We start from the raw sequence: 25,914 nt of genomic DNA on the forward strand, positions 1-25,914 counted from the left end.
GCATCGCGGGGTCTCGCGCCATAGTCCCCCCCGCACGAAGTCGCCGGCGCGGCAGCGTGCAATGCGGAGTTCGATGAGGAGAAACTGGGGAAAAGGTTTAACCAGCGAAAGCCGGATGTCTCGCTCTAAACTTCAAATACGCTCACGCTTGTTCAAAAAAATACAAAGGAAATCTCATGAACCTGCAATAAAACAAGAAGCAAACCAATCATTCATTTACAGCGAGAAACAAGAAGAATTATCCTCTCCCCTTTTGCAAAAAACAAAAACAAAACAAAACCAAAAACCAACTTCCAACAATGGCCAAGTCAATCCTCCTCATCAACGGCCCGAACCTGAACCTCCTGGGCACCCGCGAGCCGCACATCTACGGCTCGACGACGCTGGAGCAGCTCGAGGCGTCGTCAAAGGACCACGCAAAGTCGCTCGGCGCGGAGCTGCAGGCCTTCCAGTCCAACACCGAGGGCGCCATTGTCGAGCGCATCCACGCCGCGCGGGGTAACACGGACGTCATCATCATCAACCCCGCGGCCTACACGCACACGAGCGTCGCGATCCGCGACGCCCTCCTCGGCGTGGACATCCCCTTCATCGAGCTGCACATCAGCAACACGCACTCGCGGGAGACCTTCCGCCACCACAGCTACCTGAGCGACAAGGCGATCGCCGTCATCATGGGTTTCGGGATCCACGGGTACGGGTACGCGATCGACCACGCCGTCAAGAACGTGGCGAAGAAGTCTTGAGTTCGATGTACGGGGAGGGGGGGGGGGGGGGGGGGGGGGGGGTGCTTAGTGGGGAGGGAGTACGGCCATGTTTTTATTAGTTAATGCCCAAACGCTGCCGCAAGGCTGATTTCATTCACCTCAAAAAAGTCCAATTCATTGTGCCTCCAACCAGGTTTACGTTGGTTTGGGAACTTCTTGATCATGTTGCCACTCGTTTCATTGGAAACCGGCTCAGGGTGATGTTGTTGCTCAAGGAGATGGAATGCCCGGAGCATTCCCGGAACCCTCGGAGCAGTGGCTGCGACACTGCGTCATATAGCCGGGCTCGGCATGAAAACATTCATTTTGGAGGTGGGATTTTCCCCAAATCTCTCGTCAATTCCAGCCGGTCGTCTTGGACTACGGTCTCGTGGGTGTCGTCGAACCTTCCCCAGCGGGTACGTTCCGAGACTTGGTAAGACAGCATCTGTGTGTGTTGGCCTTCAGGGAGTTATTTACGGGTAACACTACCTGAAGCACCGCCCATTTGGTACTAATCATCAGTGCCGGGGCAATCTTCCCAGCGAGTGGATACTGCTGCCAAGGCAGTAGGTACAGTGGTGGTTTAGTGACAACTAGCAGAACCGCCGCCGTGCCAGCGATATCGGCGGCTTAATCGTCTTTTGGCTCGGCAATTGTTTGCCTTCCAACCAGCTTCGGGGATGTTGGTGCACCGGTCCCAACATTCCTCTTCCTCTCTCCGAGCAAACGAAGGGCCCAATGGCAACCTGCATACGTCAACTCAAGTAACCACCATCGTCTTATCAGGGAGTCCGTTCAACAATCACTACGACCTACCACGGAGTGTCTACATGCGTTCAGCAGTGCACCGGCAAATGTTTCTGCCATGGATACTCCCAGGCCCCGACTTTCTTCAACACGGGCCGGCCGAGTGATGCCTTGCATCATATGCATCAAGTAGTATTTACAGTTGCATGGTAAAGTAGATCGGAAGAGCATCCCTCTAGAGCCCCAAGTGCCCTGCTTGGCGCCACTTCTCTAACCAGTTGCTCACCATGCCCACGTCGATTCGGCTTCCCGTCGCAACCTTTCTCACGTCGAATTCAACCCCCTCGCCGTTTCCCTGCCCGCTGGCCATTGCCTGGAAGAATCCTAAAAGCTTCAGAGCTGGGAGTTTCTGCTCTCCAGAGCCGCTTCCAGCCTCGGCCCTCGTCTCCAGCCGGGACACCCATTCCTTCATTTCAATGCGTTGGAAACTCCTTCCAGAACCCTCCTCCAGAAGAGAGAGCAGCTCCTCCCAGGGGATTGCGCTCGGGTTGGTGAGGTTGGTCACGGTGTAAGGCGACCCGGCGGCCGAAGAAAGCACCGCCTCCTGGATCGCCTCCGCGCACACATCGACCGGGAGCCAGTCGACGCTGGTCTGCAGAACCGGCATGGCAGAGAGGAATTCCACACCCGTCATCATCAGAATCGGCCACATCTCCGTGTGGTTCCACGTCCCCAGCCTTGAATGGCCGCACAGCTGGCCGACTCGGAGAATCCGGACAGGTACACATAGCGAGGAGGCGAAGCTCTGCGTGACTTGCTCGACGATGAACTTGGATTGCGCATAGCCGGTTGAAAGCGCGTTTCCCGGGTCGGTGCCCAGAGGCAGCTCTGGAACCCTGGTGCCGGGCTGGTTACCCATCGCTGCGGCGACGCTGCTCATGAACGCGAACGTCTTCTTTGCCCCGTTCACGCAGAATGACATCAAATGCATGGTCCCTGAAAGAATGTCAGCTTAAAAAATATCATCATCGACATTGGATGCGTACCTCTCAGACAGTCTTCTTCGAACTGCTGGACCGGCTGGTTGAAATCAAGCTTCCACGCGTTATGCATCACGATTGTCACCTCTTCCGCCAGGCGTTGGTATGTCTGTCCGTCCAAGCCCAAGTTTGCGTCCTTCATATCGTAGTTAACGGCAAAGATTTTGTCGCTCCGGTATGTGTGCTCTGGGTATCCCCTCGATTTCATAGAGTCCACAACTCGAGCTTGAGGGTCCTCTCCTCGAACAGCGCAATACACCCTTTTTACTGTTGGCAGTTGGACCAGGCCTTCCAGCAGTGCATTTCCGAGGGCCCCGCTGGCTCCTGTCAAGAATATGACATGCCTGCCCCCTCTTTTGAACTCAGTGGCCAACTTTGGGCGCGTCGCCCATTCGTCCACTTCCCGGTTCATGCGGTCGATGGTTGACCGAATCCATTCATGGTGCTGACTTGCGACCAAGGCCTCGTCACCGAGGCCCTTGTCTTTGGGACGCTTGAGGAACTTGAGCAGACTCCTCGCTGTAGGATATTCAAATATGAACATCAGAGGAAAGCTGCCGAAAGACTTGACAAGCTTCGATCGTAGTTCGACCGCGCGGAGGGAGTCAAGCCCGAGCCCGTACCAGTTCTGATCTTCCTCTACATCTTCCATTGCGAGCCCGAAGACATCAGCCACCGCTCTTTGGATGGTTTCCGTGGTATGGGGATCGTTTTTGTCGAGTTGGATAACCTCGGGAACACCATCTGTTGTCTCTAGCTGGTCTCCAAGGAAGCGGTTGTACAGATCCTCCACCTTTTCACCGTAGAGTTCCCACGCGATGTTTCGTCGGACGTTTCCTTTGGGGGTAACGGGCAGAGTCTCTCCTTTCTCCAAAACAAGCACAGTTCCGCGAGGAATTCTGGAATACACGGGTGTTTTCTCGTTGCACTCCCGCACCACTTGCCACACTGCTTCGTCAATGCCAACATCTGACTTCCGGCCGTCCACGTTATGCCAGTTCACCTCAACGACAACGGATGGACAAGGCTTCCCTGTACCGAAAACCGCCGTCTTCGCAACGACGCCGTTCTTGTCTTCCTCTAGAGCCATAGCGAGTGCCGCAGCGTGGGTCTTCTCTCCGTTACTATGGACCAGAATGTCATCGCGCCGGCCCTGGAGGACGAAATACCCGCTACCAGGAGGATCTTCAAGAAACAAATCTCCCGTGCGGTATGGGTTCGGCGCCGCCTCGTCGAGCCAAAGTTCCGCTGCCAAAGGAAAGCCGCGGTAGACGACGCATTCGAACAAGCCGTCTCCAAGAGACTCCATTTGCACAAACGGCGACTCCGGGTACAGATTGCGGAAGCGGTACACGTCTGGGTTTTCTCTGGTATGCGGGATCGTCCGCAGGGGCGGACCAGTCTCGGTAGTCCCATAGGTAGTCTTTACATTAACGCCGGCTGCCTGAAGCTTTGACAACATGGCGGGTGATAAAGGGGCACCGCCGGGCTGCAGGACCTTCAAATTCGTAAGAGGGGTGAAATCCTTGGAAGTCAGGTTGATGTATTCGTACAAGTCGTCGACAACCGAGGGCGCACAATGAAGGCAGTCGACTGGGTAGCCAAGCTGAGCCAAAGTTTTCCATGCTGAAAGAATTGAACTTGGGGCGGGCGGCCACTGTACGGGCGGAAGGGTGGTGGGTAACCCTGTCGGGATTCCTGACAAAGCGATAGATAAACCTGCGATGTGGAATCTACACCAGTTTTAGCACACGCCCCAAGGCTCTTTAAGAAGAGGAACGCGCTTACAATGGGAAGCAAAGATACCAGTTCTCTACAAAGTATTCTGGCAGCAGCCTGTACATCCGCGCGATTTGGCACAAACTCCTATTAGTATGGACGATTGGTTTTGGCACCCCCGTAGAACCTGACGAGTGGATTATCATCGATTGCAGATTCCATACATCATTCGTTTCGAAGGCTACCAAGTCCTCCTGCGTTTTATCGTTTCCCACCTGCAAATCATCAAGGCCAATCAGCTTGGTCACCGGCAATAGGCACTCGGCTTCCCCTCGTAGAGATGCCACGTTTGCGTCGTCGGCGATGATAGCCACTGCTTCGCATACTCGAAGAAGGTGGTCTCTTGTCGCAGGTGCGTTTTTGTTGCTCAGTAAGAGCGCTCGGATGTGCAAACAGTTCAAAGCAATTTGTGTGATCAGATAATCAATCGAGTTCCCGGTCCCTAGCAGTGCAACTGTTGGTTGCCGGCCAGTTTCGTTGGCGATTTCGATCTCGGTTTGAAATCTCGCAGAGTAATAAACTGATGCTTTGCAACACAAGTGGTTGAGCTGAGCCCAGTCCAGGACAATGAAGGAACCGCCTACGGGATAGATGAAAGCCGCCTGCGATGGTTGTGTGGCCGCGTTGTGTTTGACCAATGCAGCGATACTCGTCAAATTTGGGTTGGAGAATCTAGACACTCCGCATTAGGTAAATCAACCACGGAAATTTACGGCGAAGAAACGGGATCATACTTTGAGCTGTGAGGATCTCCGTGTAAGTTCCAGAGTCTCTTCAATTTTTCGTCCGCGTTGGGCGAAGGAAACACAGACGGGTCAGTCATGGTTGCTTGTACGGATGACTTGAGGTCGGCCGTCGCGATTGGCGCCATATTGCAGTGGCATGGGATCAAAATAGCTGCTGCCGACTTTTCTGGGCTTCAATCGTGAGTTTGAGACGATAAAGATCTGTCCCATCATCGGTCTTCAAAGGACATGTAGTCTAGGCTCGTTGCCAAGCAAGTTAAACGTTCGCGATCGCGCGTTGTAGCTTCCCTTCCTCGAATAACGTCATCTACTTAATACTGGTAGATAGATTTACAGGCTGATAAGATTATCGCGGCCTATCAAAACTGTTGTTGGTGGTCTGCCAGGGTGAGCCAACTAGATAGGCCAGACATGGGTGATAACCCACCTGATAGCGCATCAACGCCTATCATGCCTATCTGCGCGTTGTGTCACCAAGCGACCGGGGAGGATCAGCTGTTACTGGTGATAGACAAAGGGGACCTGATAAGCTTTGTAGAGACAAACGCAGGGAGTGAGAGTGTAAAAAGAATTAAACATCTTTTCCCTAGCTCCGCACATCTAGGAAATCTGCTACACTTTGGTTCTGATCTGACCTTCCCCAAAGAGTTGAGCTGGTCGAAAACACCAAACGGTCCAAAGCACATCATGGGTCTCCGACAACGTTTGGAGCTCCGCTCCAAAAGTGCCGAGCTCGGCACGGAGGGCGGACGGCTCTCCAACAAAGACATGGACCCTATCCCAATGGGCTCTCCGGAGCGCACATGGGGCTGGCCAAGCTTGCTCGGATTTTGGATTGCCGAGGCCTTTTCGATTTCCATGTACCAAGGTGCGTACATTCGATATGTCGGAAGAAAATACGTTGCGCTTCCATGCTTCAAACCACTCCATTTCGTAACCGTGGCTAACATCCGCATCCTGGGAGATAGTCTCATCCACATCTGTCACGAAAGGGCTTAACCCAGGTCTCGCCATTCTTGCAGTATTCATCGGCCATGTCCTCGTTTGCATTCCGGCGATGCTGGATGGGTACGTCGGTTGCATTCTCGGAGTCAACTTCCCAGTCTTTACACGAGCCTCTTTCGGTCTCCGAGGCTCATACGCTGCCGTTTTTGTGCGAGGAGTTGTCGCTTGCATCTGGTTCGGCACGCAGTCTTTCCAAGGCGGGCAATGTCTGCAGGTCATGATATCCGCTATCTGGCCCCAGTTCAACAACTTCCCGAACCATCTGGCAGCAAACGCCCACGTCACTAGTTCAGAGCTCTTGTGCTTCTTCCTGTTTATCATTGTCCAGCTGCCACTACTTTGGTTGCATGTTAGCAGTTTGAGGTATATGTTTATGGTTAAGACGGTCATCATGCCGATCTTTGGTTTGACCTTGTTCATCTGGGCTATCGTTGCCGGTAAGTTCCCTTTCGCCTGCCAGGCCGAAAGACAAAGTATTCTAACAATTCACAGGCAAGGGATTTGGACCGACTTTCTCGAAACCTACAATGATCAAGGACGGAACACCAGCAGTCGTGGTGTTCTTCCAGTGCGTCACGAGTGCCATTGGCCCCAAGGCAACCCTTGCCTTGAACATGCCAGACTTCACGCGCTACGCCAAAGATCCTAAACAGGTCTTCTGGACTCAGGCAGTTGGCTTATGCGTGCTTGTAACGATGTGTGGTGTGCTGGGTGCTACAGTGAGCAGCGCCTCCGAAGTCATCTACGGCGAGGTGACTTGGAACCCCCTGGAAGTTGCCCGGCTATGGAACAACCGAGCTGCGCAGTTCTTTGCGGGTCTCTGCTGGGCATTTGCCGTGATTGGCACGAACATCAGTGCGAATAGTGTCTCCTTCAGCAACGATCTATCACTCTGGTTCCCCAGATACATCAACAACAGGCGCGGTGCCTATATCTGCGCGGTCTTTGGCGTCTGTGCAGTGCCTTGGTACATCCAGTACAGGTAATCCATGAAATCTCTCATCTTGATTGACCATCCCGCTAACGTTGGGCCGAAACCACAGCGCGAAATCCTTTTCATCCTTTCTTGGCGGTTACTCCCTCTTTCTCGGCGCCATCGCAGGAATTATCATCACGGACTTCTGGATCTGCCGCGGTCGCAGAATGGCAGTATCCTCACTGTACGACCCGCGAGGCATCCACTTCTATACCTTGGGTGTGAACCCTCGAGCTGTGATCGCCTTCATATTTGCTATCGTGCCGAATATGCCCGGACTCGCCGCTGCTTGTGGTGCTAAAGGGGTTCCCAAGGGCGCAATTTACTTGTACAGCTTGAGCTGGCTGGTCAGCACCTTGGTAGCAGGTTTCACGTATTGGGTAGGCTGGAAAATTCGACCTTTCCCCGTAGACGAGATGCAGGAGCAGCTTTATGTGGAGGGATATCCTACAGGAGAAGAGTCTATCAAGTCAGAGAAAGACATGGAGGCCAAAGCACCGGATGTCAAGATTAGATGATATAATTCATGATTTTCGCTCCTTGATATATATGTAAAACCCCAATTCATAAAATTCCTGGTTTGGAAGCCCTAACAATCTGTCCCATCAAACACTTAATGGTACTAAAGGATAAATGTACAACATTAGCTCATAGGTTTCGGTTCAATGCTGCCGCGGCGGCAGCGGGTGTTAATGCAATGAGCTTTTCCAGCCCAGCAACAAACATGGCATCAAGCCGAAGCAAGCTCAAATTTAAAAGATCACAACTTCTAGACTTGATGCGCAATAAACCTCGCCACTGGGTCAAAAGCGAGAGTGATTCGTCCGCATCCGCCGGGTTTGGCGACAAGGCGAACAGAAGAACAATAAAGTTACTCGCGATCGCAAAGTTGACACGGGAGTCTATGCAAGTTCGCTTAGCAAAATATGCTGGACAGAGAGAAGGGAGAAACTAACAAGAATGCCAAAAGGCTTCAACATGATGAACCTCCAGCTTCGCCAACAAGTCGTACATTTCTCGGGCGACAGCCATCGCGCCGGTGCGCAGTGCCGTGCGGGCCTCAGCCGGAGCTTCGTCGCTCTTCGGCCGCAGGAGAGCTTTGAAGACGGCAACTTTTGCGGTTATATAGGCAAGTTTCAAACTAGCATTACCATCGAGGCCATGTCGTGGCAAAGTCGCAGAAGGTTGGCCTGCGACATCGGGGCGGTCTTGCAGCCACTCCGCAAGCTCTATTCGCAATGGCCGGGCGACTTCAAAGCTTGCCTCCAGGGATTTGGATAGCGCTCTGGTAGCTTTAACCGAACTTTAAAAGTCAGTTTTTGTATTCGAGTTTAAATGAAAGGACAAGCTTACAACATGTTTTGTTGGATTTTAGAAACGATCTCGGTGAGGGACGCAAGGTGTAAAAAGTGTGTGGATACCGCAGGCTCGTCCTCAACTCCAGAAAAGGTTCCAAAGTCGCTTGAACTTAACGGAGAGACGTCCCAGTCGCATTCTTGGATATGAGAGCTGCGGCCGAAGTTCAGGCTCAACCAGCGGTCTTGGACATAGACCGCCCATGCAAGTCTTCGACGAAGACGCTTTTCCCACTGAGGTATTGGCCAGTCTGTCGGGTCCAGGTTGAGCCCCAGACATTGCGCGAGCGCCACTGTGTCTGCTAGCATCACCCATTTGAATGGTGTGTCTGCCACGTGCTTGTTGGTTGGGCGGCGCTGGATCATGAGAAGCATCGTCTGCACGGTGGCAAGGGAGGGGGTGTGGAACTGAGAGAGAGCTGCCATCCATGCGAGTCTGAACAGGTGATCTGCCGAGGGGAGTGTGTCAACGTCAACGCAAAGTTTATCATCGAAGACACAGAAAGGCAGAGCATGCCCGTAAATTGCTGCCAAGAGGCATGTTGGTACTGCTGATGGTTCGCCGTCGAGTTCCCGGATAATGTACTCTCTAGATACCACTGGGAAGTATGGCTGGACGTATCTCCAGAACCTGTAACTTGATGTTAGCAGAAGACTCTCGAATGAGCAGCTAAAATGAACGGCCTGTCTTACAGGCTGATCAGTCTTTTACCGACGCTGTCAGGAAACATGCCTGCGATCTCAGATGTGATGTCGGATTCGCTCGCCCCCAACCCTCCTGGTTGTGCCTTGTTTGCCAAAGAGTTTCTTTGCAGCATGAATTGAACAGGCACACCGTCATCCATGCCCATGTTCCTAACTTGCAGCTGCTGAAATGCACACTCGTCCTTCTCGTCAAAGTGATACAATCGAAGCAGAAACGGATCCGATTCGCCACTGAGACCAATGACTTGGGCATTGTGGCCGACTTTCGCGTCTAATGACGATGAGAAGGACATTTCTTCTTTCCGGACTAGAGCCGGTGGAGTTTCAGCCTGTGATGATGTGGGACTGGTTGAGTCTTCTGTGTCTCTATTGAAGCTTGCTTCGCCTCCGGGCGAATCCGTGTCTGCTAACGGGGACCTCATATCGGTGTCAGATGAAGCCGGGGCATGCCGATAATCTTTGGCGCCATCGCTTGAGTCACTCTGACAGCGCTCTAGAACTCTGATTCTTTTGTTAGGCCCTCCGACGAAGGTACATTCTTTGCCCTGTCGCCTGCAGAGCTCGCAGGGCGGCTGACCGTGTAACAAACAAGCCGCGCGTTTATAGCGGCAGAAGTCGCAGGGATGGCTATTACGGTTGCTAGCCTTCCTAGTCCGCTTGAAACCAGCGGATTCCATTTTGTTTTCTTGCAGGAGCAGGAGGTAAGAGAGTTAGGTTGTTGTCGTTACGGTTCATTCCCCGCGTCCCCAGAATTCATTTGGTCTGCAACAATCTGCTCTGATAACGGTACGTTGGCCGATTGGTCAATCCTTGAACAAACTACCCCGGGCGGTATTTGGTTTTAGCCTATTTTATTTTATTTCTTGCCAAGTCTTACAACTTCCCGCGGCGAACTCAAATCCAATCCTGACCCCTTGCTTTGCGGCCATCACTAGAGCTTTTGTACACGCCGCTCTTTGCTGTCGCACCCCCCATTCTCACCAGGCCCACCAAGTGATGCACTCCGGCTAGCACGCCGTCGACAACCTGCACATCTTCGCCTACAGCAGCTTCCACGGCACCCTTCAGCGGCGTCATACCTGCGCAGCCCAGCAGTAGCACGTCAGCCCCCTTCTCCTCGACCAGACGCTTGCCAACGTCGGCCATGATGCCCATTACTTCGTCCTGGCTCTTTTCGTGCAGATCCAACACTCCTAGCTTACAGGAGATGACGCCGGCGCAGGATGTCGAAAAGCCGTAGTGATGGATGCTGTCTTCGTGCAACACCCGAGATCGCTCACTGACCGCGATCAGACCGAAACGACCACCCAGCGTACGGGCCGCAAATAGAGAAGCTTCCATAATGCCGATGACGGGCTGGCGGGGCAACTCCTCTCGAAGCATGCGGATGAGGGCGTGGTCGGAATAGCAGGCCACCAGGACAGCGTCGTGTGTCGACGCCAGAGGGAGAACAGCTCGCGCAGCCGCAGCGGCTGACATGACATTGTCGAAGCTGCCTTCGATCGCCGAGGGAGATGGTCTAGGTGCGGTGAATCCCGTGACAACCACATCCGGAGGTAGTTGGCTCTCGACCATGGCGACACAAGCATCGGTCATCGCTCGTGTGCTGTTCGGGTTGACCAAAAGGATGCGAATTTTCTTGGCCTTCTTTTCTTCTTTGGGGGCCACGCTGCCTCCATTTACCGCATGCTCTTTGCCCGCAAGTTTGGGGGGCTCCACAACACCAGTCTGCTCCGTGATGCGGCCATAATGCTCCACGCGGCGATGTCTGGCAAAATCAAAGGTGCGTTCTTTGCCGGGTCGGCAATCTTCAAGATTGATCTCGGCGTAAACCACCTCGTCCTCCGTCGTGGACGCTTCAGCGATAAGTTCGCCTTCCGGTCCCGTGATGCAGCTCCCGCCAATGAGGTCGTATTTTCCGTCATCCAGACCGCACCTCGCTGCGCTGATGCTGAAGCATGCGTTTGTGTAACTGTGAGCTTGCATCACCAACTTGTGGTGAAATAACGCCTTGCTTCGTGCTTCGTCTGGATCCATGCTGGCACTCGTTCCCCAGAGATGAGGCGCGAAGCCCGCCGTGTTGTAGCCGCATAGCACGACTTGTACTCCTTGCAGGCCCAGCACGCGCCAGCTCTCTGCCCATCGCCTGTCATTGCAGATCATCATGCCAAAAATGGGGTCACCTCCTTCAGCTGTTGATGCTGAGAGGTCAGGCACCCGGAATGCGTTGAAACCTAGGTTCCCAGGCTTGAAGTATCGCTTTTCCAGCTGGTTGGTGGCGTTCGGGTCTGCAAACGGCTCAAAGTCTCCGGGGAGATGCACCTTGCGGTACTTTGACAGGATCGAACCACTCTTGGCGTGATAGTAAATGCACGAGTTGAAGGTCTCGCCGTTGTCTGCTTTCTCAGCGAAGCCGACTGAGATGTCAACTCCGAGCTGGTTGGCTTTATCAAACAGCGGTTTTGTCTGTGGCTGTGTTGTTATGTCACCGTGTTCAAAGAAAGAGTCAAGCTCAACCGGATCGTTGATGAGATGTCGAGGGAAGAAGGTTGTAAACGCGGTTTCAGGGAAAAGCACGAGCTGCGCTCCCTTGGCGGCGGCAGTTTCTAGAAGTGATAACATTCGATCCAAGGTCTTGGGTCGAGGGTCGTCATAGTGTGTGGCGCCCATCTGGGCAGCTGCCACGCGAAGAATTTGTGATGCCATTGTTCGTATGCTGTTGTGGTGGTGGTCGAACCTTCCTGTCAATCCTCATTCGCGTCGATAAACCTGGTAGGGTACAATCTTATCATTGTTTTTGGATCGGGCAAGATGTTTCTGAGTTGGTGTTTATTTGCATTTTCCCTTGACTAACACGGTTACCCCTCACACGCCCATTAAATTGCCATGCATCGTCCGGGCTATTTCCTGCAGGCACTATCGCAACCAACGGGCGATAACCGGGCGATAGGGCCATTCGCCAACCAGATCATGGACTAATGTGCCTATCTTTATCTCAATCTGGCCTATCTTTGGTAGCTTTACTATCTATGGACCGATGCCTTCAACCCCAGGAAATACCCAGCGAAATGTTGAAGAGCCGCGACAGACTGTTGATTGGCATAGTGCACAGACCGGTTCATGGCTTGAATGAATACAGCTTCGATCATCAGAGAACCTCGTTGCGCAGGCTAACAAAGATACAGCCATTCGCAATTGAATTTCCGCGCCGCATTTCAAAATGAAAGTTGACCTGATCATCGAGAACGCAACGGTTGTGAGTATACTCAACGTCTTGAATGAGTCCGTACAGCGACGTCTCTGACACTTGTTCTGCTAGGTGACCGCATCAGATGTCCATCCTCGTCAAAGCATCGTTGTCCATGATGGCAAAATTCTGGCTGTCGGTCAAAACTTAGGGTCTTTGTTCGCGGCCGAAAAAGTCATTGATGCACAGGATGGGTTTGTAATGCCAGGAGGCGTCGACTCTCATGTCCATCTTGACCAGGTTAGACTAAGCCCGCTTCTGGCAGAGATAGAAATGTTTTCTCATCGTTGACTAGGACAACTCACCAACTGGAGACAATTTCGAGACTGGTACAAGATCAGCAATTGCCGGCGGCACAACTAGCATCATCGCCTTCGCGACACAGGAACGCACCCACCAATCTCTCCACCCTGTTGTTGAAGATTATCACTCACGATCGGGGGGGAAGTCCTATTGCGATTATGGTTTCCATATCATCCTCACAAACCCAACCCCCACAATCCTTCGCGAAGAACTGCCCTACTTCGTCAGCGAGGGCATCACCTCCGTGAAGCTGTACATGACGTATGAGCCTTTACAGCTCAAGGATGGAGAAATCCTTGACGTTATGATGGCGACGCGAAACCTTGGCATGACGACAATGATACACGCCGAGAACAGTGACATGATCTCCTGGATCACAGCTCGTCTGGCGGAGCAGCAGCTCACAGCGCCATATTATCATGCCATCAGCCGACCCAACATCGCCGAGGACGAGGCGACATATCGCATCATTGCCCTGGCCGAACTGTCTGACATACCTATTCTCATCGTCCATATGTCATCTAAAACTGCCGCCACACACGTCAGAAGCGCTCAAACACGGCTCCTCCCCATCCACGCAGAGACCTGCCCCCACTACCTCTATCTCACAGCCGATGCATTGCGCCCATCTCACCCAACGGACACTTTCTCGGGCGCGAAGCACATCTGTAGCCCACCGCTGCGCGAAGACCGCATGGACTTGGAAGCTATGTGGACCGGCATTGTCAACGGGACGTTCACAACTTTCAGCTCGGACCACGCACCCAGCAAGTACGATCACCCCTGCGGTAAGAAGGCGGGTTTGGGCGAAAACGGTTTGATGCGGTACGATAAGGTACCCAACGGGCTGCCGGGCGTAGAAACGCGGATGCCTCTTTTATTTGAGGGCGGTGTGCTGTCGGGTAAAGTGACTCCGCAGAAGTTTGTCGAAGTCACTGCGACCAACCCAGCGAAGCTGTATGGATTGGGAGAAACCAAAGGCGCCATCGCTGCAGGTTACGACGCAGATTTTGTTATATGGTACCCGACGGCTGAGCAGGCCGCTGCCAATGCGGGGAACGACACCACAACGATGAAGCCGTTTGTGCTTGAGAACTCAATGCTTCATCACGATATTGATTACACACCTTTCGAAGGAATGGAATTCCATAACTGGCCTCGATACACCATCCTGCGGGGGCAAGTGGTCTGGGATCGAGATAACGGGGGTATGGTAGGCCAGATGGGATACGGGCAATTCTTGCGTCGTGGTAAGAGTACTCTCAGCAAGCCAAGGAACCGTTGGGTGAACGAATTCCAGCCATTACCAGTGGTAAAGAGGACAAATGTGGCATATCCCTAATCGCATATTCAAAGACGCATGGTGCTTCTTTTCTCCCTTTCATGGCATGATACTTAGTTGAGTGAAACATCCCTAAGAAACATGGGTATTTCATTGTAGTAGAATATTTGCTAGGCAGTGTACAGGAGCTCTCAAGAATTCGAATATTATATTTTGCAAGCTCTAGGCCAAATTATTGCCAAATTTCCCTTGGGATAATGTGAGTCAAGAACCACCAAGTCGCAAAAATGATGGTCCCGGTATCTTTATTGAAACCGCAGAACGTTGAGCGGCCGTCAATGCGGAAGTAGTTTGATGTGGCATGGCTTGGTGAAGATTGCAGTGCTGACCCCTGACGTGCCTGTAAGCGCACGTGAGGCTTTGAGTCATCGAGGGATTAAGATGACCATAGGAAAGTAGCGGATACGCATGTGACCAGCCGTAAGCAACACTCATTTGTCTGGAATAGTAGCTGGCAAAAAATTCTGTCACTTACGTGTGAGTTAGGCCAAATGAGCCTTAGTACTGAGAGATGAAAGACGGGGCACGGGTAAAGTCGGGGGTGATCTCAAACGATACATTTTCGTAAGACAACACGACTATTAAGTTGTTAAAACAAGCCAAAAGTCCTCAAGGTTTGCCATCAGTGTCCATCAACTTCCTTTAAAGAAAGAAAAATCTTCGTCTCACAACAACATGGTCATTGGGCTCAATCCAGGCTATGGCAAGCATGCATTGGCCGTCGCAGTAGCCGTTCCAGCTTGTTTGCTCGCTAAGCACGTCTGGGACGTCTACACCCACATTCAACCCGCCGAAAAACGTCTCATTTTCGCTTCAGGCGATATTTCGGACAAATTAAGACAATCCCATACCATCAAGAATTTGGTGAATCCTCGAGGTCACGTATCAGTGGGGAATACGCAGTTCATGGATTTGCGTGTCCCCGGAGCCGCCAGCAATGTAACAGATGAAGTTTTGTTAGCGGCATTTGTCCGCGGCTTCTTTGCGGGTAAAGTGTTGTCAATCGAGAGATGGGTGCTGCAGATCGCGCGACTGAACCTCGTGTCGTATGACAGTAAGAATAATCGAATGTCTCCAAAGTCCCTTCCAGACCAATTTCTGATAACAGCGTAGGCCTGGTTACAAATGATCCTCCAAATCAGATCTGGAAAACATCAGATCTTTCCCATGATTCCCTCCCACCGCCACGCTCAATACTCTTTGGTACGTTCCAAGTCGGTCATGTTGAGATTCATCAACCCGATCAGAGCACCAAAGCGCAAGCGGAAACAGAGAGTAACATCGACATTTTGTTTGGGAGCGGGAGCGACAAGAGTCAATTTTCTGGGGTGCATAGGTTCAGCATCGCTCGAAGTCCTGCCCGACCCGAAATCGTCAGGGTCATCTATGAGGATATTGCATGCAATCCAACCCGAAACCAAGCCCTGATGCCAAAACTCCTACTGCAATTTCACAAAATCTACGCAAAGTTGCTATTTAGGGAAGGCGTAGCTGAAATAATGCGGAACTTAAAGTAGTTAGACGACATATCAACAACACTGACAGCAACAGGGTTATATAAAATAGGGTATGCACTAAAGACGCTGAATTGCAGCGTGAGTAATGTAATGTAATCTGCCCACTGTACCATAATAGGGTAATTATTCACCTAAAAATAAAAAATTCTCTTCTCCGCGCGGATGCCTTTGCTTTTTTTAGAGTGCTCTCGTGATGGCCAAGTTGTCCCATATTTGAGAGTTACCCACCCACCACAGTGTGGTTATTCCACTTCCAGGACATCACTTGGATAGTAATGTTGGTATATTAAGGGCAAGGCGAATGGTTAACGTCAGAGCAGTCAATGTCATTGAGACTGGGAAGAGACTAGTTGCTGACACACGAGCTCCAGCTTTGGTTGAGAAGCAAAGGAGAAACAGGCAAGGCTATTAGTGACATTATTTTCAACCAGTTTCACGGATGCCAGCGAGCTGCTATATGTAATTAATTATGCTACATTTAGCTTCTTCTATCTGAATATATAGTCCATCACCAGAATGAAAAATTCATAACCCCTAGAATCCCAAAAAATAATACCACACAAAAGAAAAGAATATCTTAGTCAAACACAATGGGTGAGAATCTGGTCGTCCCGTCTCTACTGACCGCTGTCAATCACCTCAGGGACGTTGCGCTGGGTGAACTCCTGCCACTCCCTGCAAGTTTTGGCGACCTTGTCGGGAATTCTCAACTGCTTAACCTTGTCGGGCTGCACCAAGAACTGGGAAAACAGACCGGCCGAGGCGTGCCAAGCAATGTGGCAGTGGAAGGGCCAAGTTCCGGGGTTCTCGCTTGCGTCAAACTGGAAGACCATGTGTCCCCCAGCACGGACCTGCTGCACGTCACGACGCTGCGGGTTCTCGGGGTTGGTGATGGTTCCATCCCAGGTAAGACCAGGACCTTCATGAAGGATGTACATGTTGAAGCCGTGAAGATGCATGGGGTGGCTGTAGAGTGTTAGCTAAGATTCGAATATTCACAGTGATGAAAGGGCTCGACGTACGCTGCAGGGCTGTTATTGCTCACGACCACGCGAACGCTGGCGTTGTTGCCAAAGTTTTTCACGTTCCAGTCGGCGTCGAAGGTAAGGTTTCCCTTGTTCGCCTCAAGAAGAGTCGGGTTATTGAAGTTTCCACGGAAGTCCTCGCCATCAAGCGTCCACTGAATGATACCAGAAGCGTTGCGGAAGACACCGATCTCCATGGTCCTGGAGACAGGGACATCTGCAGGCTTGAGCTTCATGAGAGGCTTCGTAATGGCGAGGTCGTCGTTGGCGCAGTTACCAGGGTCGGGGACATCCCAAGCAGTGCTGGTAGGAGCCTTGGTCTGATCGGCCTTGTCGTAGTAGATAGCGGCAAGACCGAGAGGCTGGGTGGTCAGACTGCAGCTGGTAATGTTGCTTCGCATCCAGAAAGCTCCCGTGCCGTCACCGACATTGGCCTTGACGATGACGTCGGCTCTCTGGCCAATGCCCAGGGTGACGACCTTGGTGTCATAGGGCTCCACCTCTACAAAGTCATTTGCAATGACTGTCATGGTGTGTCCATCAATGGAGAAGCGCTGAACACCTTCGGCACCAGAGTTGATAAGACGCAGGCGATGAGTCTTGCCCTTCTGGAAGGTAAATTTGGAGATACCGGCGTTGTTAGTGCACTTCGTCGCATCTCCAGCAGCAACTGTCGAGCAGTTAAAGTTGCCCTTTCCGTTGATGAGGTTGTTATCGGAGAATACCAAGCCATTGCCATTGACCTGAAGAATTTCTTCGATCAGGTCAAAGTACTGCTTGTGATACCAATCTGGAAACAGTCAGACAAAGAATGCGAAGTTGGGGCTTCTAGAGAGGTCTTTACCCGAAAGCATGATAGGTCCCAGATCAACATCCGCCTGGGACTTGAGGGGTCCGTAGACGACAATGGGTCCAAAAAGGCCACCAGCGTACTGAGACGAATAATGAGAGTGATACCAAGAAGTTCCATATAGGGTAGCCTGGAATCTGTAGGTGTAGGTCTTGAGCGGGGCGATAGGGCACTGGGAGATGGCAGGGACACCATCTTCCCACTGCGTGTTCTCCTGTCTGAAACCATGCCAGTGAAGAGCTGTACCTTCAGGGCCGTCGGTGATATTGTTGGTCACCTTAACCTCGATCCAGTCTCCCCAGTTGGCCTCGATGGTTGGGCCAGGGAATGCCCCGTTCACCAGAAGCACCTTTCGCTCATATCCATCAGGCGCAATAGTGCCACGGCTGACAGTAAAGTCATATTTGCGAACAACTCCAGTGTTGGGCCACTCCTTGTAGTAGTTGGTACGGTCAGCGCTCAGCTGGCCCCAGGGAAAGCCGTTTGGCAGCGGGTTGTTCCTCATGAACTGAGGCAGCTTGGCGGCTTGGAGAGTGCCAAGAGGCGACTTTCTGCAGGGACATTAGCACCTTGATACACCGACGGGACAGAAGAGCTAGCTTACCCGTTGGTCTTGTCTTGGCTCAAAGACGCTTGGATGGAGAACAGCCAGCCAAAGACGCCTTTCATACCGCCCTTAATGGCAACCATCTTGGCAGCTAACCTCTTTGGTTAGAAACGAATGTGGGTAATGATTGTAGTCAGTTGTCTAAACGAGCGACTGCTGATGATTCCTAAAAGCCAAGAAACCGGGTGAGCATGTTTGAGCTATATACTCGTTGAAAGAGGCTCGAGTTTATCAAAACTCGACCTGATCGGACCTCTTCAGTGCCTGGAAGGCAACATCCCGGTACCGTCGAATCCCCAGTTCACACTAATCCATCCTTTCGCGTCGGACTCGGGAAGACTATCCGAGTTGCCATGTTGGGGGCTGAGAGACTTAACCCGATTGGCATCGGCGTTTCTGCTCAACGACGGAAAGTCACCACGCTAGTTCAACGCGGGTTGGTCTAAGTATGGTCCTATCTACAAGCTTGACCCCTGTTGTCCTAGCAAGGACACAGCGCTATGATACATCCTGTGCCTGGGATAGTTGAGACCAAGAGTCTGGTAACTTCTGCATTCCGTTTACTTTAGTGATACGGACTTTTTGTCGTGTTCCAAAATTTGGGTCACTAAACTATGAAGAGTTCTCGGTACCTGCTCAGGGAGGGCTTTATTCTAACAGAAGAAAAAAGGCTGGTCAAAAAGAGGGTTGCAAAGTTTGGTATTCTAGTTCCCAGAGTGCCATTCTAGGCAAAAGCTTCATCCGAACGGACTCCTAGTTCTAGATGATTAGTAGGTTGTACCAGGTGCTTCAGGTGATCCTTTGTTTGGATCTGGAGCGGGTGTGGCGTAAGCGTCGGGGATACGAATGTGCTAAGATCAAATGTGTATATGCACTGCATACAGGCGCCCGCATGTAAGTAAGCTTCTCACACGGGCCAGTAACTATTCATATGGAAACCAATCCTGCATCTGACCATAAACAAGCATAAGGCTCAGACTGTGGCTCGAATCCTCGGATCAAGTGAAGGCCGACTGCAGATGCAGCTGTCAGTGGCGCAGCAAAGAAAACCCATCAGGAATGAACACCGACCATCGTTCAAGTCTATGATCAAAACAATGACTGGACCTCTGAAACGTTAAACGGAGTTCCGGGGGGTCAGGTTAGTCTACCGTGGCATCGAATCCTTCCGAAGAAGTGATAAAACTGCCAGCATATCGTGGGGATCACCACAAGCAAGAGGCGTTTCTTCGGCACCCAGAACCGAATGGAGGATTTCCTGTTCTGGAAGTGAGTCTCAGGGGTGCAGTAGTTTTGACTGCACGGTGGCTTGAGTGTCCCACGTCCGAGTTTGGACCTGAAGCTAAGCAATACCAATACGGTGGGGATACGAGCTAAACATCGGATTGCGCAATTGAAATATTCGTAACCACATTGTCGGACTTTCCAAAGGAGGGCCCATCTTTCTGATCCGATCATTTGCGTTTTAAATCGTATACAACACTCCCCAGGCTAGCACGCAGCATGAAAATAGTTGATAAAATTTGAGTGTAATAGCGTGATCATTCGGGTGTCGAAGTAACCAATCCCTGAATTGATTATTGTTAACCTTTGCTGTGGGGGAGAGAAGGTCACTAGCTAGAAAGTTGGGGTGCCCACCTGCGCTACCTCGGCCTGCACTGTCATTGTCGAAGCGTAGCGCTCAACCAGGCCTCGGGTCGTGGGAGGGCAGGTACTGGAAAATCGGGTTCGCAGCAAAGCTATCCAAACTAAGACGCGTATGTGCGGCGGTTGTCACAGAGACTGAGTGAGCTTGCGCGGTGCATCGCATCTGCACTGCCCCTGCAACAACGAGTTCCAAAGGCTCGGATGACGCCGAATCGTGCGTTGAAACGTGCGAGACAGAGAACAGATGGCACGAATGTTATTCTTGGCTGCAGGCTTTGTGTGACGCTACTTCGCGGATAGGATTTCTGCCCTTTCTATTTCTGACCTTGCGACGCTGACGACTCCCAGCAAAGATTGCCAGACTTGTAGATCCGCGAACAAAGAAACAGTGTGCTCAGTGTTCCAACCTTACCTAATGTTTAGCACTAGGTTGCTGAGCACCAGTAAGCAACCAGGGAAAACAACTGTAACCTAAAAATGCTAAGGATCACCATGCATCGAGATGCACCCATGGAGGGATATTTTTGTTGGTCCTGACTACCGTCAACACACTCATCTGAGCAAGTCGCACGAACAGTCTAGTGCCAAGGTTTCTGGTAGCTTGGAGAACTCATCCCATCCCGGCCGTAGTGCTGATGCTAGGATCCCATCGGAATAACATCATTCGTCTCACTGTCTATTCTGAACGGTCACCATTATAAGACTGGCCGACTCCGAGCCAACCCTAAGATGAGTATTGTTCGCCTGAAAATCCGCACTGATGGTGCAAACATAAAATCCATGTTGCACACTTGGCTACGCTACCAAGGAGGTGGAAATGCTCGATGCAGACTTATTAATTTCATCCTCAATAAGATCGTGATTCTGACTTGAAGTTTTTCTAACTTGCGGAATCCAGTCATCGGCAGCACACTTCTTGGACTGTGCAGACAACTGAGGGACTTAACAGCCAACAACCACTTCGCGTCTTAGTGCGCCACGTCATCTAGAAGGACATACCATCCATATTGCGAAAATTTGAACACAATACAACCTAAATACGCGCTACGCGCTACAAATGATTTTTGAAAGAAAGATAAATGTTTTTAAAAGTCAAAGCAGCCCCCTTATTGGACAGTTCATTTCTCCCCTTCCACTCAAGTTCCCGGTTTACTACATAAACATCTCAGGATTGTCTCTCATTGACTGCATGATCATCGCCAATACTCCTTAGGAATCATCGTCTTATATTAAAAATATCCACAACGTAAGTCGTTGTAGTCGGTTTAGATCGAACAACTCTGGATTGGCAAATTAAAGTGGTTTATACATGATTGCTTTACAATCTTATGCTTTGCATAATACTGTGTATAGCTTTCACGCGTGTCAGCCCGGAAACATTCATCCTTTATACAGACTAGATTAGGTCACCTTGAAATAATAGGTACGCACGCCTGACACGTCCTTCAATAATCCTCTTACTGTAATAAGATCTCATGCCATTAGCTACTACAATTCCTGATCAGGGAAGAAACCAGGGTCGGGCAAAAACACTTGAGGTTTCTAATCTTTTGTGAATCTTTTGTGAGAAGTGAAATGATCCAACAATATGCCAAGCCAAGGCTGCACACCTAGCAAAGTAAGATGAATTCAACGCCTTAAGTTCCTTCAGTTAAATCCTTAGGCAGCTGCTCTTTAGCAATAAACCCACTTCTTTTTTCTGTTGCTAAGGTACCTACTCAAAGTCATTAGGTCGTCGTCTCACCTCTTCCACCATTCACCATAAACTCACTAAGAACGCGTATAGACAAAACCTCTCGGCCAATAAAGTACTAGGCTCATCTATTTGATATTTTTATTAAACCATTGAGCGATACTCTCCATCTCTCATCACGGCCAATTCTAGTTTCTATCTTGCTAGCGCGCAACAGCAAGACTTCAGCCAGACACAAGGCGCGTTCTAGAATCTTGCATGTATTTCCCGAGCCTCGGAGAATTTCCCACTGTCTTTCTTCGTCGATGAACACGTCTTCTTTAATATCGGACATTGAGAATACAGATCATCGATTGCATTCACCTGATTCAGCATATCTGCATCTTCTTACCTTCTGTCCGACTTGATTATTCACTCTGCCGAAAAGGCTTACATCTTGTCCGACTCCCAGCATGGGTTTCTTGCGAAGTCTCTTTGCATTTCTGGCCGACGCTCCCCAACATGCCACATCTGATGGGATACTCAGCATTCATCTCCAGGAAGTTGCTCTTGCGCTCAATCGGATGACTCAAAAGCCATGTCCAACGGCCTTGTGCTGTAGTATCCCAACTCCAACAAGTCTCAAAAACACACATTGCCGACTCGACTCCAATCCGAGGTTTACCAAAGCCAAATCCAGCGACTCGTCAATTAAGATGGCCAAGAGCGAAGACGAGAAACGTTCTTGTGGGAGCACTGCGACCCTTCGGCCCGAAAGTCCGATGAATGCACACACTGATTTTCTTCGAGATGTCTCCTTGAAAGACACCATTTCTTTTAAGATGCCAGTTATTCCGACCCAGAGCTCAGATGCTGACTAGTTATCACGCGTCGTGAGTTGCCAACGGCCCCTAGCTCTTATTCTAGGATCCGAGGACAATGGTTATCGCCCTGTTCACACCAGCCCAGTTGTAATGCATGACCATATCTGCAGTTCGTATGGCCTCTGTACCTTAGCCTCTCTGGGTGGTCACAACAACAGCCATTTACTCAAGAATGAGCGGAAGACTACCTGTATTGCCGACCTCTACCAGAACCACGAGCGTCGCATGAACCGACCCGGAAAGCGACGCATCAGACAGGTTTCAGTCTCCCAGGTCATACAGGAAAGCTCAGTTCGGGGATTTCAGGCTGTGGATGGCGATGTTTTGGTGACATTCCCTTCATTCAAACAAGCTGGGACAAGGCTTGATAGGTTGCTGGAGCGCGAAAACCAGCTCGCCCAATTCAACGACGCCCAGGAGGATGACCACGAATGGGGAATTGATTGCAGCACCATCGATCGAGCCGTTCGTGGACAGAAGAAGCATTGCAGCGTCATGACCTACAGTAACTACGCCACCGACAGTGTCGTCCAGCAAATTTATCAAGACCTTCCAAACCCAGAAGGGCAGAATATCCTAACTGCCACCAAGTCCGCCCATGGCCTACTTTTTGGCAATTACAAGGATGGCACCTACAGGAAGATTGTGATGAAGCGTGATACTTGCAAAGATGCAGAGCTCGAGGGATGGACTTTCGCCACCTTTCGCCACCGCCTGCGACGCTTTTTCTTGGTTTCGATCAATGCCAATAATTTCCTACAAGTCTAACAAGTCCTAGACCTACCAAATATTATATTAAACTAAAAACTTAAATCTCTATGCATGACTTCGAGAGCTTGATGACAGCATGTAAAAGTGCAAATATGTCTTACAGGACGCATACATGGGTAACCCCAACGAGACCATGGCCATTTGGATTAGTACTAGAGCCGAGCACTTGGAGGAAGTTGCGCATGTTCTCTTGTCCACAAAGCTTCTCTTTCTTGGAAGCATTGTCTGCTCAGAAAGGCGGATGAACGAGAATCCAGGTTTCTTTGATCAATTCCATAGCCTAATCTACATGCCACGTTGTGTAGGATGCCTTAGTCATAGCTGATTGACCTTTGGGGTGGGGAGGGGGGTGAGTACTGTCGTGTTATTTGGACAGTCACCGATCTTTCACCTCAACCTTCATGGAACTCAGAATTATTGTTGCTTATTTTTGATTATCTTCATTACACGTAATGCCTAAGGCAATCAGATATGGTTAGCACCGACGCGTTACAGATGAATCCCCTCGATCCCTTTCTCTAGATCTTTCACAGTTTTCACTCAACAATCTTTCTTTCAACCACCCTCTGACGTTGATTTTGAACCCTACCAGCACTCGTTATGGAAGAAGATAAAACAGAGAAACCACATCAAGATCTTTTCTGTGGGCTTTCATTTCCCCATTGTCTCTCCCATTCCGATCTTTCACCCCACGCCGTGCCACATCGCGTTGGAGCATCCCAAGAGCAGCATCTCCATCCTCATCCATAAACCCACACTACCCGAGCATATCGTGATCCCAGCTTCCGCTTATTTCATCAATCTCTGCTATGGAAGCCCGCGCAGCCACCTGCAACTCGACAACACAGTCCGCAATGGCCCGTGACATGAGCCAGCAAGGTATGTCCCGGATAATTGTAGCCAATGATGTTTTCTTTTATCCCCTTTAGAAAGATTATTGACTGAGTTTGTCTTCTGTTCCAGATCATGTAGTTTGTTCTCTTTTGGGCATACTTGCCATCGAGAGAAAATGGCCTTTTGACAAAGGCTCTGGCTCAGCTCATGTACCCGCCAAAAGAACTCTTCTATGCGACGAAGAACCGCGGGAACCAGTCTTTTCCCAGATAAAATTCAGTCCTGCTGGTTTAATTATCTCCCATATCTTTTCTCTAGGCAGTGGAAAGCATACAGGTATCGGTCGTGCAGTGTTCGACGCACTCCAAGCCTCCAAAATTCGTACCACGGACAATTTAGCTTCACCCGGGGAAAGACACAATACGGTGTCTTCCATCATCACGGAAGAAGAGGAAAACTCTGACTAGCTGTCATATTTTTACTTTTTCCAGTATATGACTGATGGAGATTTCTCGCAAGCACGCACCACTCGCAATCCCGACGACTATAAGATTACCAGTACTGTTGAGCCAATCGACTCTGAGCCCCCGTCAGCTGAATCGCTGCTCGAGAAGTTCCGCGAGGCAGACGATGAGTTTCTTGACATAGATTTCAGTCTTTCAACGATGAGATTACGATCCTGCTTAGCAGATGCTGAAGCAAAGCCTACATATGACACTTCGGAGGTCAGTGAGCTAAGCTCTATCCTCGCATCTTTCCAAGAAGCTGAAACGGACAACAATGAGGAACTGGGACTCGAATGTGCCATTCTTGAGAGCTCCGACATTCTTCTGGACGGAGCCATTCACAAGGCTGTACTTACATTCGACGAATATCTTGAGAAGGATATCATTCAGCAGATCCATGCAGACTTGGAAGAGCAGGGGCAAGACGCTGGTTTCCGGTCATCGAAGTACTCCACGGATGGCAGAAATTTCCAGACAGTTACGAATTTAGATTGCCGCCGTTATACTTCTGCCTATACCGACAACCAGAATTCTTTAATCGCAGCTGGTGACACATACGGAGATATTCCCAATAGCCCTGTGGTCTCGCTCGACTCCCCGTCTCTGAATCAACGCCTCCGCCGCAAAGTTAGCTTGGCTTTCATCAGATCTTTGCAATCTTCTCAATCTCCACAGAATTTGGAGGCAAGCGGATATGCTCATTACGAAGCGGAAGTACAAGATGTAATGGCTGAGCTCTACCAGTCCGGTGAAGGCAAAGTCGAGGACAGCGAGTGCGCTAGTTTGGCCGCTTCTCTGCTGGATGGATTCACTGAACTTTTTTGAAGAATTGTTATCTTCACAAAGTCACAGTCCAACCGTGGATAGAGAGGCAGGTTGGCTGTATTATGTTGTCTGGCAAGTATCCATCTTCTATCTTTCTGTTGACACAAGCCACTAACCATAACACAGACAACAGTCCTGCATAATGTTGACAGGTTTAGTCTGGATTGGTCTCTGATCTTCAGCGTGGTGTCTGATGTTTTTTCTGCCAAGATCATGGAGTCCAACATCTTGTCGAACAGATTTGTGTGGACCAAGATTATTTTCTTACTCAACAACGATCGTATACTGGGGGTGGTTTTGACGTTCTCCAAAAATTGGATTCTTGCGCGAGGTTGATATTATCCTTCTTGTGGCGTTTGTTTTGGGTTGCCTCAGATGTGTGGTTTTTCTTAATCGCTGCGTTGCTATGCTGCGTATTTCTTTTATAGTCTCCTGCTATTTTTGGTTCTATTGTGACATCATCATGCCTTGCTAATAGAAACATGTTTTTAGTTAACATCAATGACTTTGGTAAGCAACCTGGTGAAGGTATCAAAGGTGTCTATCAGAGCTACGGACCTACTTTACCTCTGCTTCACCTCAGTTATAAAAAGACATTTCTTCCGATTCCGTCACTTGGAGACAAGTGGTGTTATATAGGCAGTCATCAAAAGCCCCCTCATACCTGAGGCTCCCAATTGCTTAGCCCACAATTTGCTTCCCTGGCAAGCTAACCCTCACAATTTCTTTTGCTGCTTACTTCTCTAATACACCCGGATTTCTTGTTTCCTAAACAAAAAGCG

The 25,914-nt window shown here is 50.4% G+C and overlaps 10 protein-coding genes across 10 annotated transcripts; 6 read left to right on the forward strand and 4 right to left on the reverse strand.

The window, feature by feature from the left end:
• Positions 1–299: 299 nt before the first annotated feature.
• Positions 300–746, forward strand: EsH8_III_001422 (Dehydroquinase; the record flags this gene model as incomplete). Its single annotated transcript, XM_083263147.1, has 1 exon — positions 300–746. The coding sequence occupies one exon, from the start codon at positions 300–302 to the stop codon at positions 744–746; it is 447 nt and encodes a 148-aa protein (XP_083123634.1).
• A 985-nt stretch (positions 747–1,731) lies between these two features.
• On the reverse strand, positions 1,732–5,186 carry EsH8_III_001423 (uncharacterized protein; the record flags this gene model as incomplete). Its single annotated transcript, XM_083263148.1, has 4 exons — positions 1,732–2,492; positions 2,543–4,269; positions 4,325–4,987; positions 5,050–5,186. 4 exons carry the CDS (start codon positions 5,184–5,186, stop codon positions 1,732–1,734), a joined length of 3,288 nt encoding a protein of 1,095 aa, XP_083123635.1.
• Positions 5,187–5,748: 562 nt separating this feature from the next.
• EsH8_III_001424 (nucleobase cation symporter-1 family protein) lies at positions 5,749–7,560 on the forward strand (the record flags this gene model as incomplete). The annotated part of the gene is made up of 4 exons (XM_083263149.1): positions 5,749–5,929; positions 6,030–6,503; positions 6,559–7,048; positions 7,110–7,560. 4 exons carry the CDS (start codon positions 5,749–5,751, stop codon positions 7,558–7,560), a joined length of 1,596 nt encoding a protein of 531 aa, XP_083123636.1.
• Positions 7,561–7,690: 130 nt separating this feature from the next.
• On the reverse strand, positions 7,691–9,395 carry EsH8_III_001425 (fungal specific transcription factor domain-containing protein; the record flags this gene model as incomplete). Its single annotated transcript, XM_083263150.1, has 4 exons — positions 7,691–7,944; positions 7,999–8,345; positions 8,396–9,028; positions 9,091–9,395. The coding sequence occupies 4 exons, from the start codon at positions 9,393–9,395 to the stop codon at positions 7,691–7,693; spliced, it is 1,539 nt and encodes a 512-aa protein (XP_083123637.1).
• A 601-nt stretch (positions 9,396–9,996) lies between these two features.
• On the reverse strand, positions 9,997–11,808 carry EsH8_III_001426 (uncharacterized protein; the record flags this gene model as incomplete). Its single annotated transcript, XM_083263151.1, has 1 exon — positions 9,997–11,808. One exon carries the CDS (start codon positions 11,806–11,808, stop codon positions 9,997–9,999), a length of 1,812 nt encoding a protein of 603 aa, XP_083123638.1.
• Positions 11,809–12,322: 514 nt separating this feature from the next.
• EsH8_III_001427 (hydantoinase/dihydropyrimidinase family protein) lies at positions 12,323–13,994 on the forward strand (the record flags this gene model as incomplete). Its single annotated transcript, XM_083263152.1, has 3 exons — positions 12,323–12,358; positions 12,422–12,589; positions 12,645–13,994. The coding sequence occupies 3 exons, from the start codon at positions 12,323–12,325 to the stop codon at positions 13,992–13,994; spliced, it is 1,554 nt and encodes a 517-aa protein (XP_083123639.1).
• A 675-nt stretch (positions 13,995–14,669) lies between these two features.
• Positions 14,670–15,511, forward strand: EsH8_III_001428 (uncharacterized protein; the record flags this gene model as incomplete). The annotated part of the gene is made up of 2 exons (XM_083263153.1): positions 14,670–15,048; positions 15,108–15,511. The coding sequence occupies 2 exons, from the start codon at positions 14,670–14,672 to the stop codon at positions 15,509–15,511; spliced, it is 783 nt and encodes a 260-aa protein (XP_083123640.1).
• Positions 15,512–16,128: 617 nt separating this feature from the next.
• On the reverse strand, positions 16,129–18,076 carry EsH8_III_001429 (uncharacterized protein; the record flags this gene model as incomplete). The annotated part of the gene is made up of 4 exons (XM_083263154.1): positions 16,129–16,477; positions 16,534–17,326; positions 17,381–17,937; positions 17,991–18,076. The coding sequence occupies 4 exons, from the start codon at positions 18,074–18,076 to the stop codon at positions 16,129–16,131; spliced, it is 1,785 nt and encodes a 594-aa protein (XP_083123641.1).
• Positions 18,077–22,421: 4,345 nt separating this feature from the next.
• EsH8_III_001430 (uncharacterized protein) lies at positions 22,422–22,964 on the forward strand (the record flags this gene model as incomplete). Its single annotated transcript, XM_083263155.1, has 2 exons — positions 22,422–22,487; positions 22,590–22,964. 2 exons carry the CDS (start codon positions 22,422–22,424, stop codon positions 22,962–22,964), a joined length of 441 nt encoding a protein of 146 aa, XP_083123642.1.
• A 1,331-nt stretch (positions 22,965–24,295) lies between these two features.
• EsH8_III_001431 (uncharacterized protein) lies at positions 24,296–25,132 on the forward strand (the record flags this gene model as incomplete). Its single annotated transcript, XM_083263156.1, has 2 exons — positions 24,296–24,934; positions 24,983–25,132. 2 exons carry the CDS (start codon positions 24,296–24,298, stop codon positions 25,130–25,132), a joined length of 789 nt encoding a protein of 262 aa, XP_083123643.1.
• Positions 25,133–25,914: the final 782 nt, after the last annotated feature.

Source organism: Colletotrichum jinshuiense, chromosome 3, assembly GCF_051148585.1.
Source record: "Colletotrichum jinshuiense chromosome 3, complete sequence".
Lineage (NCBI taxonomy): Eukaryota > Fungi > Ascomycota > Sordariomycetes > Glomerellales > Glomerellaceae > Colletotrichum > Colletotrichum jinshuiense.